Genomic DNA, 11,920 nt, shown 5'->3' on the forward strand with positions numbered 1-11,920 from the left:
CTTATCCAACTCTTCTTCCTGGTTTGGTGGTCTGTAGTAGACCCCTACCATGACATCACCCTTGTTTTTTACCCCTTTTATCTTTACCCAGAGACTTTTAACAAGTCTGTCTCCTATTTCCATCTCAACCTCAGTTCAAGTGTATACATTTTTAATATATAAGGCAACACCTCTTCCCTTTTCCCCCTGCCGGCCCTTCCTGAGCAAGCTGTCCCCTTCTATACCAATATTCCAGTCATGCATATTATCCCACCAAGTCTCTGTGATGCCAACTATGTCATAGTTGTGTTTATTTACCAGCATTTTGAATTCTTCCTGCTTATTTCCCATTCTTCTCACATTAGTACAAAGATATCTCAGATTCTGATTTGATTCCCCCCCTAGTTCTGTCTTGTTTCTCCCTTATCCCTGCTATACCAGCCCATGCTTCCCCCAATTCCAACTCTTCTCCCAGGTATCCATGTTTTTGACTTACCTGTGGGCTTTGGTCACCTGCCCCCTTTGAACCTAGTTTAAAGCCCTGCTCACTAGGTTAGCCAATCTGTAGCCAAATATGCTCTTCCCCTTTCTTGATAGGTGGACCCTATCTCTGCTTAGCAGTCCTTCTTCCTGGAACAGTGTCCCATGGTCAAGGAAGCCAAAGCCCTCCTGGCGACACCATCCTCGCAGCCAGGCATTCACCTCCAGGATGCATCTGTCTCTGCCCGGGCCCCTACCCTTGACCAGAAGGATCGAAGAGAACACCATCTGCACTCCCAACTCCTTCCCCCTTACTCCCAGAGCCCTATAGCCATTTCTGATCTGCTCAGGGTCATACCTCGCAGTATCATTAGTGCCCAAATGGATGAGTAGCATGGGGTAGTAGTCAGAGGGCCGGATGATCCTTAACAATCCCTCCATAACGTCTTGGATATGGGCAGTTGACAGACAGCATACCTCCCAGGATGCCATGTGAGGGCAACAGATGGGTGCCTCCATCCCCCTCAGAAGAGAGTCACCAACCACCACCACCCTACTTTTCCTCCTGGGAGTGGTGGCTGTGATCCTCCCAGCCGCGGGGGTACATGGCTTCTCCTCCTCCTCTGGGGGTGATTCCTCATCGCTCGTTGCCAGGGCAGCATATTGGTTTTCCGATACCATGGTGGGTGGGTTGGGAGCAGAGGTGGAGCACAGCCTGCTGCCAGAAGTCACCAGAGCCAGTGTCCTCCCTGTGACAGAGCCATGTCCTCTCCCCGGGTGGTGTGACAGCAGTCCTCTGTAGCTGGGTAGCCTCCTCAGCCTTGGATGTCTCCATGTGAATACTCTTGAGGAATTCCTCCTGCGCACGGATGCTCCTCAGCCTAGCCACCTCCTCCTGTAGCTCGCCCACCTGCTTCCTGAGAGATTCCACCAGCAGGCACCTCGCACACCGGATGGTCCCCCCAGCCTGGCTTTCTGAGAGTGGGAAATGCAGGCCACAGTCTCTGCAAATCCACACCAGGATTTGGGTAGAGGCCTCCATGGTCAGGTTCTCTGACTGGATGCAGGTGCAGGTGGAGGAGACAGGAGCAGCGTTGTCACTGGCGATGCGGCCCTTCCTAACCATAGCGACTATATTATGACTCCCTTTTACCAATCCCCTCTCAAACTCCCCTGTTTGCTAACTCTCCTTGGTCACCTAGCCTCTGGCTTTTAAGGCCTTCTCTTCTCCGTCAGCCCTACCCCCTCGTTAATCACACAGGGGTAGGATGATCATAAGGCTGATTGAGGCTGATTAAAGATGATCAAGGATGATCCAGGGAACAAAGGCGCAAACAGTCCCCAGACCCACAATCCCAAATGACCCAGTATCTGAAATAACTGAAAATAACTGAGATAACCTGAAGAGAGAAAGAAAGAAAGAAAGAAAGAAAGAAAGAAAGAAAGAAAGAAAGAAAGAAAGAAAGAAAGAAAGAAAAACACAAACAGCCAAACAAACTCACTCACCCCGAAGTTAGTACTCGCACCTTGTTCATTCAGCAGGGGAATCTCCTTCTCCCCCTCTCAAACTGCCCTGTTTGCTGTCCCCTGTTTGCTCTGTCATGTACAGAGGTAAAATCACCTCCTAACGCCTGCACTCCCCTGCTTCTACAGCCAAAGGGTCTCGTTAGCCATTTCTGTTACATCGGGAGCTCATGCTCAGTTGCTTGCCCACTATGAAGCCTAGCTCCGCTTCACAGTCTCCACTTTCCAGAAGACTGTCCCCTATTCTACAGGACCAGCCTGCAGCCGCTAGACCCAAGTGGATAACTTTTCATTGGCTGTATTAAAACCTATTTTGTATGTTACAGAACATCTTACGAAGCAATCTAGATAGTTCTGTTTGACAGCCCTGCCCTCATCATTAGATGCCACTCCTCCAACCTTTGTGTCATCCACAAATTTTATCAGCAATTATTTAGTATTCACTTCCAGAGCAGTGATGAAAAAAGTCGAAAACTGCCATGCCTAGTACTGATCCATGCAGAACCTCACTAGAACCACCCTCATTCACTGATTATTTCCTCTTAACAACTACTTGTTGAGGCCTATGAATTAGGCAGTTAATAATCCATTTAACATGTGCTCTATTGATATTGTATAATGCTAACTGTATAGTGATAATGCAAATGTTTTTAGTCACCATGTTGTGGGGTACTAAGTTGAAAGTCTATGTATGTCACATCTGCGCAGACCCGTTTATCCACCAAACATCGTCTCCCTCCTGCCTGAGCTCGAGTGTCCAATGAGCTGTTACAAACAGGCTGGCAGGTGCCTGAACACTAAAGCAGGCGTAGGTGTGTTGGGAACAGGACACGCAGACCCTAGAATGTGCTGGGTTACTGGGGCATGATAGCATAGACTAGTGTGAGTGATGCAAAGCAGCTGTTCTGAGCAAGCAACAGTGCACAGACACACAGGCCAAAGGTAAATGATCTCTCCTCTCTACAATGCTGTACTAAGATTTACGATTTTGGTAGAATTAGCCATGCGTGTGAGAACAATGTAACTTTCCTCACGAATATTTATTGCAATCCCCAAAGTGTTTTCATAGTGGCCACTTATGAGCGTCCTGTATTGTGCAGTTTATTTGCATTAGGGATGGGGAACATTCTTCATGCAAACACCTGGGCTCATCTGACAAGCAGGATTGTCATGCATGAACAAGAGTATTTGTTATTTGTTGCTCGGCACACCTGACCTTCCTCCTGGAAAAGTTTTAGCCAACTAATCAGGGAGCAACAAACGTACTTACATCTGACTTAGATGATCAATGAGCCATCATGAATTAGGAATAGGGAATGACCATTCACTGTACTGGTTTTTAGAGTCAGTGACCATTTCAACAGGGATTTCATAATCCAAGTGGAGAACCCAACCTCTTGTCTATATATATGAGATCTCCTCCCTTGGGCTGCATTGAGAGAGCATCTGCAGAGCTCAGCACTAACAGACTCCAGCAGACCCACGAACCACTTCCACCATGAAGACAGCAGCTGTTGTTGTGTTCCTCGCTATGGGGCTCTTCTCCAGCTTTCAGGGTAAGTAACTTTTGCTGCAGCCTGTACGGAGCTCTGTGTCTGACCCTCTAACCTTCAGCACGGGCTCGACTGTTAAAAACCAGCTCGGCACCAGCTACGGACATTTGGGTGTCAAGACTAAGCAGGGGAAGTGGTTCATGGCAGAAACAGCAATTTCCTTTGGAAAGATGTTACTGAGGAGCCATTATGGGCCTTTACCCAAACCCCAATCTGGGCACTGCAAACAGTCGCACCTGCAGTTAATCATGGGCAATGATGACAGTATTTATGGGTCTGAGCGTGAGTGCATTTGTCTACATGCTTCTATCAGACATTCCTTTGTGGTTTGCTAGCCTGATTGTAAATCTCCATTCCCACTGGGGTCTGATTCTCATCTCACACACACTGCTGTCTAACCTGCTTGTGAGGGTCATGGAGTTACATTACCATACAGCTGGCGTTAGTGTAGGGAACCTTCCCATGGTCACATTTGACAATGAGGAAGCTGCATGCATTGTCCTACAGAGATGAATGTTCTTAAGTGACTTTCCTGCCAGCATTTCCCTTCATTGTGTCATTTGTGTCTGTGTTTTTGTTCCAGATGCTACTGCTAACAATGGTAAGGTGAGTCCAACTCTCACTGTTAACTAATTATTCACTTCCCCTGATCCCTGGTTTGGAACATCAAGGAGCCCATGACCTCTGCATTAGAAGCATGCTAGGACTCAGGAGTAAATTGGGAGCAGGCTTGACCCTGCGCCCTAGTGAAGGGGAGAGTGAATCCCTGGGGCTGAGACTCCATGTGGTCAGAGTGATGGATTCCATCTTTACTGGACAGGACACCTTCTGTGATGGGCCTGCGGGAGGCACTGGGAGCAACTCAGAGACAGAACAGGGAGGGGCCGATATCACAAGGGCACAAGGATTTTTATATTTGAGCATCAGCTGCCTGCGCAGATGCCCCTTCCCTCACACACCTTGTGATGCGGGTTCGGAAGAGTCTCATGGACCAGGGAGATGGGCTGTGTCGTTGCCCTTTCTTAGCTCCTGCTGGCAGCAAGAGGGGAATTGGGAAATCAGTTCATCAGAACCTCTGTAGAAAGAGCTGAGGGGCAGGTTAGATAATGTGAGTTCTGGGAGGCAGGAACTGTCCCTTCTGTGTTCATAGCACACCCAGCACCATGGGACGCCAGCAGGGCCCTCATGTAATACAGAGAATGGCATTAGTAATAATAATAATTAATAATAACAGCAGCCACAGGGTTTCTGCAGTGAGTACCAGAAGCCACCTTCTGTCTGCAGCAAGGAGCTCCACCCGATCTGTGGCACTGATGGCAAAACATACAGCAACAAATGCTTCTTTTGCAAAGCAGTCTGGTGAGTACAGGAATAAATGACCCATTCATAAAAATGAAAACACAATTGTCATGTAACTCTAGCCCCTGCTGGCGCCTGTCTGTCTTTACCTCCTACAGGCAGGGTCAACTTCCTCCGTCTAATTTTTCCTGTCAGCGAATAAGCTCTGGTTAATTTGACATAATGGGGCCTTGACAGAAGCTTTGCCCTTGTTTCCCAACCAGTTACAGCCCTGAGTTCTGTGTGTTGGTTTTTCCTTCTAGGGAAAACCTTGGAAGTCTTTGCTTTAAGAAAGAAGGAGAATGCTGAATCCTCAATGGGGCTGAGGTGGAGCTGGACCCTTTTTGCTTTTAGTTTCCATCAGTAGATCCCCACATGGAGACACGATCTCTGCTCCTCCTCCATTTCGAGGGCTCCTGCCACCATCGCTGACTCTACAGCTGCTGTTCAATAAAGTAAACTCAGCCAAATTCTTTACTTCTGTGATTTTTAACCCTCCCACCCCCACCCAATCAGCTACCCACATTCCTCCCAAGCCTGTCCAGACCCAGGACCTGCAGAGGCTGTCCATCTCCTCGTTGGTGCACAGGAGACCACAGAGACCCTCGAGCCAGGGTCTGCGGTGCCCTCATACCCCTATGCAGCAGACCAACAAACTGCCAACCTTGCTTGGTCCTCAGCAGAAGTATCAGCTGCCTCAGTTTGGGGCTGCACTGGGGGGGAGTATCCCTCTGCCCCCAACCTCTGAACACAGTGCCCCTGGCTGTCTATTGATGCCACATCACCACTTCCCCTCCCGCCAGGCCAAAACTGGCTGTCCAAACGAGAGTTACACACCAACGGGCAAGGTGCCTGGACTTGAAAGCAGCTGGCACAGCTGTAGGAACTGGGCAGCTGGTTACTTGGGTATGATGGCAAAGGTGACTGGGGTGCCAGGTGGCTGTTGTGAAGACGCAAAGGAGCTCTCGACCCGTATGACTGAACGTAAACAATCTCGCCGCCTCTACCGTGGTGCAGTACAGTGTCCAAAACTTGGTTCTGAGTGATTTCAGACAGACGCTTCCAACATCAGAGCCTGTTCTTAGCCATTTCCTGCCCAGACTAAAAATGCTTCAATTCATCAGATCATTTTATTTCGCAACTACTAATTTGACCAGCTCAAGCTGGGAGCCAAGTTTTTTGGGTTTTTTGTGGGGGAGGGGACGGGGACGGGACACAATCCATTTAACTAATAAAGTTGGACCAATTCTTCATCAGGCTTCTAGCTTGTACGTTGTAGCCCCATTTCCTACCCTTCATCTCTTTGTTTCTTTAGACTGTAAACCTTCCAGGACAGGGACTGACTCCTTTCTGTGTCTGGTTGGACCCAGCACAATGTGGGCCTGGGGCCCTGATCCCCCAGCCTTTATGGGGGCCTTTGGGGGAGAAGGAGAAGAAGAAATTTACATGCTGGCTAATTGTGTCTGCTGCATAGAAACTGACACCTGGGAAGAAGGCCTTGCAATTCCTATTGGGATCATAGGCCAAATATTGGCTGGGATTGAGGATCGGTTTGTCCCTGTGTGTACTAAGCCATTCAGCTAGGGCACACATTTAACTAGTGCTTCTTCTGATTGGATGCAGCTCTTGCCAAGCCAGTTTGTGGCAGCCCCATCAGCAACGTGCAGAGCCCCTCAGACCAGCATCAAATCTGGTCGGGGGCAGTCATCACAGATGTGTGACATTGTCTGCCTTTGGCCTCAGCCACATGTGGGGTCCTCCTGGTGGCCCCAGATGTGAAGGGCCGGCTGCACATTGACCCTGGCTCACTTGACTAGGTTCAGAAGGACCCAAGAGTGGCATGGCAAATCAAAGCTAGGTCCACGCGTGGTGGGGTCAGCTATAAAAGACTGGTTTCTGACCTCAGCTGCAAGTCATTCTTCACACCACATCGACAGCACAGAGACATTTGGTGCCAGGGGCCCCACAAAGGCTGACTCAAAGCAAGTGCCCTTCTGTACAGGGGTAGGCTTGAGTTTGCCCCAATCTTCTCAACAATCCTGGCTGTAGCAACCTCCCGGCAGACATGTGGAGGAGTGATGTTGTTTAACACAGGGAGCCACGGTACTGGTGTGGGTCGAATCATCCCAGTTATGATGTACATGGTTGAGTGTAGTTGTGTGCTAACCAACTTGACGTGAGATGAATGGAGCCAGACCAGAGCACAGAATTCTGCTGCAGAGTAACAGAGGGCTAAACCTAAGGTGACCAGACAGCAAATGTGAAAACAGTGGTGGGACAGGGGGTGGGAGGTAATAGGAGCCTATATAAGAAAAAGACCCAAAAATCGGGACTGTCCCTATAAAATCGGGACATCTGGTCACCCTAGCCATATGATTGGAGAGTCTGTGCCTTTGCTTCTCCTGCAGTGCCAGCCCATGTACTTAGAAGGTTGTTACATGGTTAAGACGTGTGAAGGATCTATCTAGGGTTATGCCAAGGTAGACTGGGTGGGATTTGTGTTTCAAGCGATGCCCATTGAGACAGCAATTCAGTTCTTGGCCTGCTCTGGCGTTATAAAGGTGGAACACACTCAGAACGGTCTTGGTGGTAACTGCCACCGACTGTAGTATTTGGCCATCTTCATCAAGTCAGTGTTTAGGGTTTGTCCCTTTTTGTACTAAGCCATTCAAGCTAGAACACAAATTGAAATCCAGCCCACACTGACAATGTCCTTCCATTGGAGGACTTGTAGCTATGTAACAGGAGCCCAGCTTCCCAAGTGGACATTAACGCCTTTCATTCAAACTGGATAAGTGGTAGAATGTCGTGTGAACTCAGGGTGCCATGGGGAGACTGGCCCTTTAAGGGGAATCAGGGCCCAATCTGCCCTTGATCGCCTGCTGAATGCTGACCTGGGGGTAACTGACTGCTAAATGAGCCCTGGGACCTAATAAAAAGGTTACCTGAGCTTAGCTAAGGAGGGCAGGTCCCTCAGAGACAGAATGATCCTGAGGAGAGGAGCTCCCAGATCATCAGATTTCTCTGGAGACAGGGAACTGTCTGGAGACCCCACCAGAACAGGGAGTCTAGGAGATGTTCTTGGAGGCAGGAGATTCCCAAGGGAGAGCTGCAAAAAGCAGACAGCCAGGGAGGCCTGGGTCTCAGCAAAGGGACCTCCCAAACCGTGGCAGGAAGCTACTGCCAGGGATAAGGGGCTTCTGGAGAGAAGGGGCTTACAGAGAGAAAGCTGCAGAGAGAAAGTGCTCCCAGGGAAGGGACAGGAGCAGCTCCGGAGAACGAACTGGGCATGGGGCCTTCCCGGCTGGTATGAGGGACTTAGCAAAGAATGACACATTTGAGCTTCTCGGTACTTCCACGGCTCATTGCAGCTCGGAAAGACATTAGCCTGACAACAGCTGTTCTGTAGAACACACAGGGCATCAGCATCACAGTGTTGCCTTGAAACCCTGGGGATGGCGCATTTTACTTGCATTCTGTGGGTGGCTGGGTGGACAGAGGGATGGATAGACAAAGGTTAAAACCAGGGGGAAGAATGGTTCTGTGGGGAAAGCACAGGACTGAGAGATAGGAAACCAGGCCAGAAGATTTCTACTCCCTTCATCTGTAAAATGGGGATAATATCAACATACCTCAGGGTGCTTTGGTGAAGCTGACTGCTTTGTGCTGTATCAGGGCAAAGTACCGGCTTTACTAAAAGTGATGATAATACATGTGTGTAATTATTCTTGCAGGTCGATTGTACCAGGTACCCTCAAGCAAAGGAGCAAGGGCCTTTTTTCTGTATGAAGGTGTGGCACAAATGATATGACATATGGCAACAAGTGCCTCTTGTGCTCAGCAATCTGGTGAGTTATTTGGGCCTGGGGCTTCCTTTTTATGATATATGTGTACAGCACCTAGCACAATCAGATCCCAGAATGCATCAGGAGGGTGTTCATGGAGGCATGGGATGAAAGAAATCAGTTCAGACTAGAATAATGGGCAAATTATACCATCCTGGTATAGCAGACAAGAGAAAAATGGGTACAATTGTTCCATTATAGTTATATTCTGAAATAGTTTTAATCTCTCCTTCTCTCTCCCAGGGAAACTGGAATCAACACTGGCATGAAGCATAAAGGCAAATGTGGGGAAAAGGTAAATCCAGGCATATCATAATTTATATGTTTATATGGCGTTCAATCCCACAGGCGTTACAAACTACAGTGCCCTGTGGAATGCAGCCATCACCGGGGTGGAAAGCAGGGGTCCACTTGGGTGTACAGAGGTGGGAGAAGTAATGTTACCCCATGGAAAAGTCCTGTTCCTACAAAACCTGCCAGGGGATCTTTAACCCTCACACAGAGGAAACCGGACCTTGGTTTACAGACAAGGAAATTGCAGGGGACTGAACACATCGACCATGCAAGAATGAAGAGCTGAGCTGACTCTGGTAGGATTTGATCCTGCGATTCAGGGTGTCTCAGACATTCAGCAAGGACCTCTAAGCAGAGCTGGTTGGACATTTTCCATCAGAACACACTGATTCAACAGAGTCTAAATGTTCTGTGGGAATGCCCCGGCCGGCTGCCTGAGCTGGGGGGCGGACAGGCTCTCTAGGCCACCAAGCTCCCTAGCCAGCCAGCCTGGAAAGTTTGAAAAAATTCCCTTCCAAAACTGAATGTTTTGAAATTTTCCCTTCTGCAGAAAACTTCCCATTTCCAGCTGTTCGTTCCGATTTGGAACAAATTCGGGGGGGGGGGGGGTGAACTTTTGCAGGCCAGAAATTCCAGTTCCCACAAGCTCTAAAACGACACCCTCCGCTCCACTGAAAAGAGCTCTGCACTCAAAATGCTCGTGCAACTACTTGGTATGGCTCATAGTTACATAGATATCACTTGGGGGTCCCCCCACGGCTAGTGCCAAATCTTAGGCTCCTTTTATTGTGGGCTAAGGCTCAATAGCCACACATGACGCAAAGCTTCTGCTCTTGGCCTCACAGGGCAGGGACATTTTGAGCTACAGGTCCTGCTTTGGTTTTGTCATTGGTGGAAATGGCAACAGGTCTGCAGCCAAAACGTTCTCTGTTCACTTACCAGAGCTGTTGGTCGAGTCAAGTCAGTTGCCCCTGAACACAGACAGACACCAGCAGAAAGAGAAGGCAGGAGAAGGGGGAGAGAACAGGTGCCCTCTGCTTACTAGAATACGCTATAGAGGGGAAAACCACTAGCAATAACAACCTCATTGAATGAGTTTGGAGCATTGTGCAACCGTGTTTTCAGGTTGACTGCAGTCGGTATCCACAAGCAAAGAGGCGTGGCCCCTTTTTCTGCCCGAAGGGGTACGATCCCGTCTGTGGCACGGATGGTGTGAAATATGGCAACAGATGTCTCCTGTGTTCAGCAATGTGGTGAGTGCAAACGAGTAACGGGCTCTCCCGAGAGCAGCTCTACCTGCCATGAACACCCCTAGCTCCTTCAGAAGGGCAGCGTCACAGGGCGAGCGGGCCCTTAAGGGGATTGCAGCTCAGCTGCACTCTGCCCCAGGCTCACCCCCACCTTCCAGGTGAAGGGAATGAGCCCCCGGATCACATGGTCAAAGCTTGGGGGTCTCAGAACCAGGCCAGCCAGTGTATAACAAGCAGGCTTAGCTCAGGTAGAGAGGTTCTCCTCAGCTCCCAGGCTGAAGGGAGCAGGCCAGGAAGGCTGGAAGCTGAAGAAAAGACTCAGCAGAAGGGAGCAGAGCGACTCTTAATTTCCAGGCTGGGGGAGTGAGAGCTGGAGGCTGCAGATCGGCTCCTGGGTCAGTGGGAAGGAACTGGCTGATGTAGAAATTATGTCGAGCTGGCTTGTTTTGGAGAAATAAAATGCAGCCCTGAGGAAGAGGGACTGAGGCCCATGGATTTCAATAGACGTTGGGAGCCTGAATACCTTTGAGGCCTTGGGCCTAAGCTCCCGATGCTGTGAGTGGTTTCACTGATCACTTCCTGCTGAGCTGGCCCACTGGCTCACAGGCAGTCTTTCAGCTGAGGCTTGTTACAGTTTCTGTGGTGCCTAGTGCTCCTAGGTCACCACTCGGAGCAGTGCATCCTCTAGCCAAGGCGGGCGCCCACACCCATGATGCCAATGTCACGAGTTTGCACCACGGGGACCGTGCGTCTCTCTCTAGAGCCTGGTGGGACCTAAGGGGTCAAACCGAAACTACCAGAATGCCTGAGGAGGCGCCATGTTCAGGGCAGCCTGTGGTTGAGGAAGGGCCTGGCACGCATGGAAAGAACTGGCAGTACCCGCCTGGCAGTGTGGGTGGTAACCATGGATATGCCTGACCCAGCCACACTGCTCATTCGGTGCACCCCAGGATTTCAATTTAACAGTGGTCTTATGCGAAGCACTGTGACAGTGGATGTTTCTCTCTCCCACTGTTGCAGGGAAAGTGGAACCCAGCTCAGCATGGAGAATGAAGGAGAATGCAAGCCACAGGTAGACCCAGGGGTATATTTAGTGATGGTAATTGCTGTTACCTGAGACTGGTGAATAATATTGTACGCTTATATGATGCAGGCCACACTCCAGAGAGCTAGAGGATCTGCAGCCTGTACACCCCGAAGCAACGAGGCAGAAGGCTTTAATCAGATGAGGCATAGCAGCATTCCAGTTGGGGGAAAGGGATTGGGACCAAGCACACCTGCCAAAGGCCTGTACTTGGAGAGGTGGCCTGGGGTACTTAATGATCACACCAGAGGCAGAGAGAGGACTTATCCCAAAGAGCCACCCACAGAAAGTCATAGGGAATTTATTTGATCAGCTTCAGGAGAATGAAGGGACTAAGCTGACTCTTCTGGGATTTGAGCCTGTTGTCTAGGTATTTCAAACCTTTGGTTTGGGTCACTCAGGGTTTGTCTACACTGCAATAAAACCCCATGGCACAGAGTCTCAGAGCCCAGGGCAATTGACTCAGGCTTGTAGGGCTATGGGGCTAAACACTGCAGTGTTGTAGATGATCGGGCTGGAGCCTGGGCTCTGAAACCCCACAATGGGGTGAGTCTCAGAGCCTGGGCTCCAGCC

General features: G+C 49.7%; 1 protein-coding gene across 1 annotated transcript; it reads left to right on the plus strand.

Moving 5' to 3' along the window:
• The first annotated feature begins 3,425 nt into the window (after positions 1-3,425).
• LOC140916471 (ovomucoid-like) lies at positions 3,426-5,309 on the plus strand. Its single transcript, XM_073358115.1, has 4 exons — positions 3,426-3,539; positions 4,120-4,142; positions 4,771-4,895; positions 5,138-5,309. Exons 1-4 carry the CDS (start codon positions 3,482-3,484, stop codon positions 5,181-5,183), a joined length of 252 nt encoding a protein of 83 aa, XP_073214216.1. The 5' UTR covers positions 3,426-3,481; the 3' UTR covers positions 5,184-5,309.
• The last annotated feature ends 6,611 nt before the right edge of the window (positions 5,310-11,920 follow it).

This window comes from Lepidochelys kempii, chromosome 8, assembly GCF_965140265.1.
Source record: "Lepidochelys kempii isolate rLepKem1 chromosome 8, rLepKem1.hap2, whole genome shotgun sequence".
Lineage (NCBI taxonomy): Eukaryota > Metazoa > Chordata > Testudines > Cheloniidae > Lepidochelys > Lepidochelys kempii.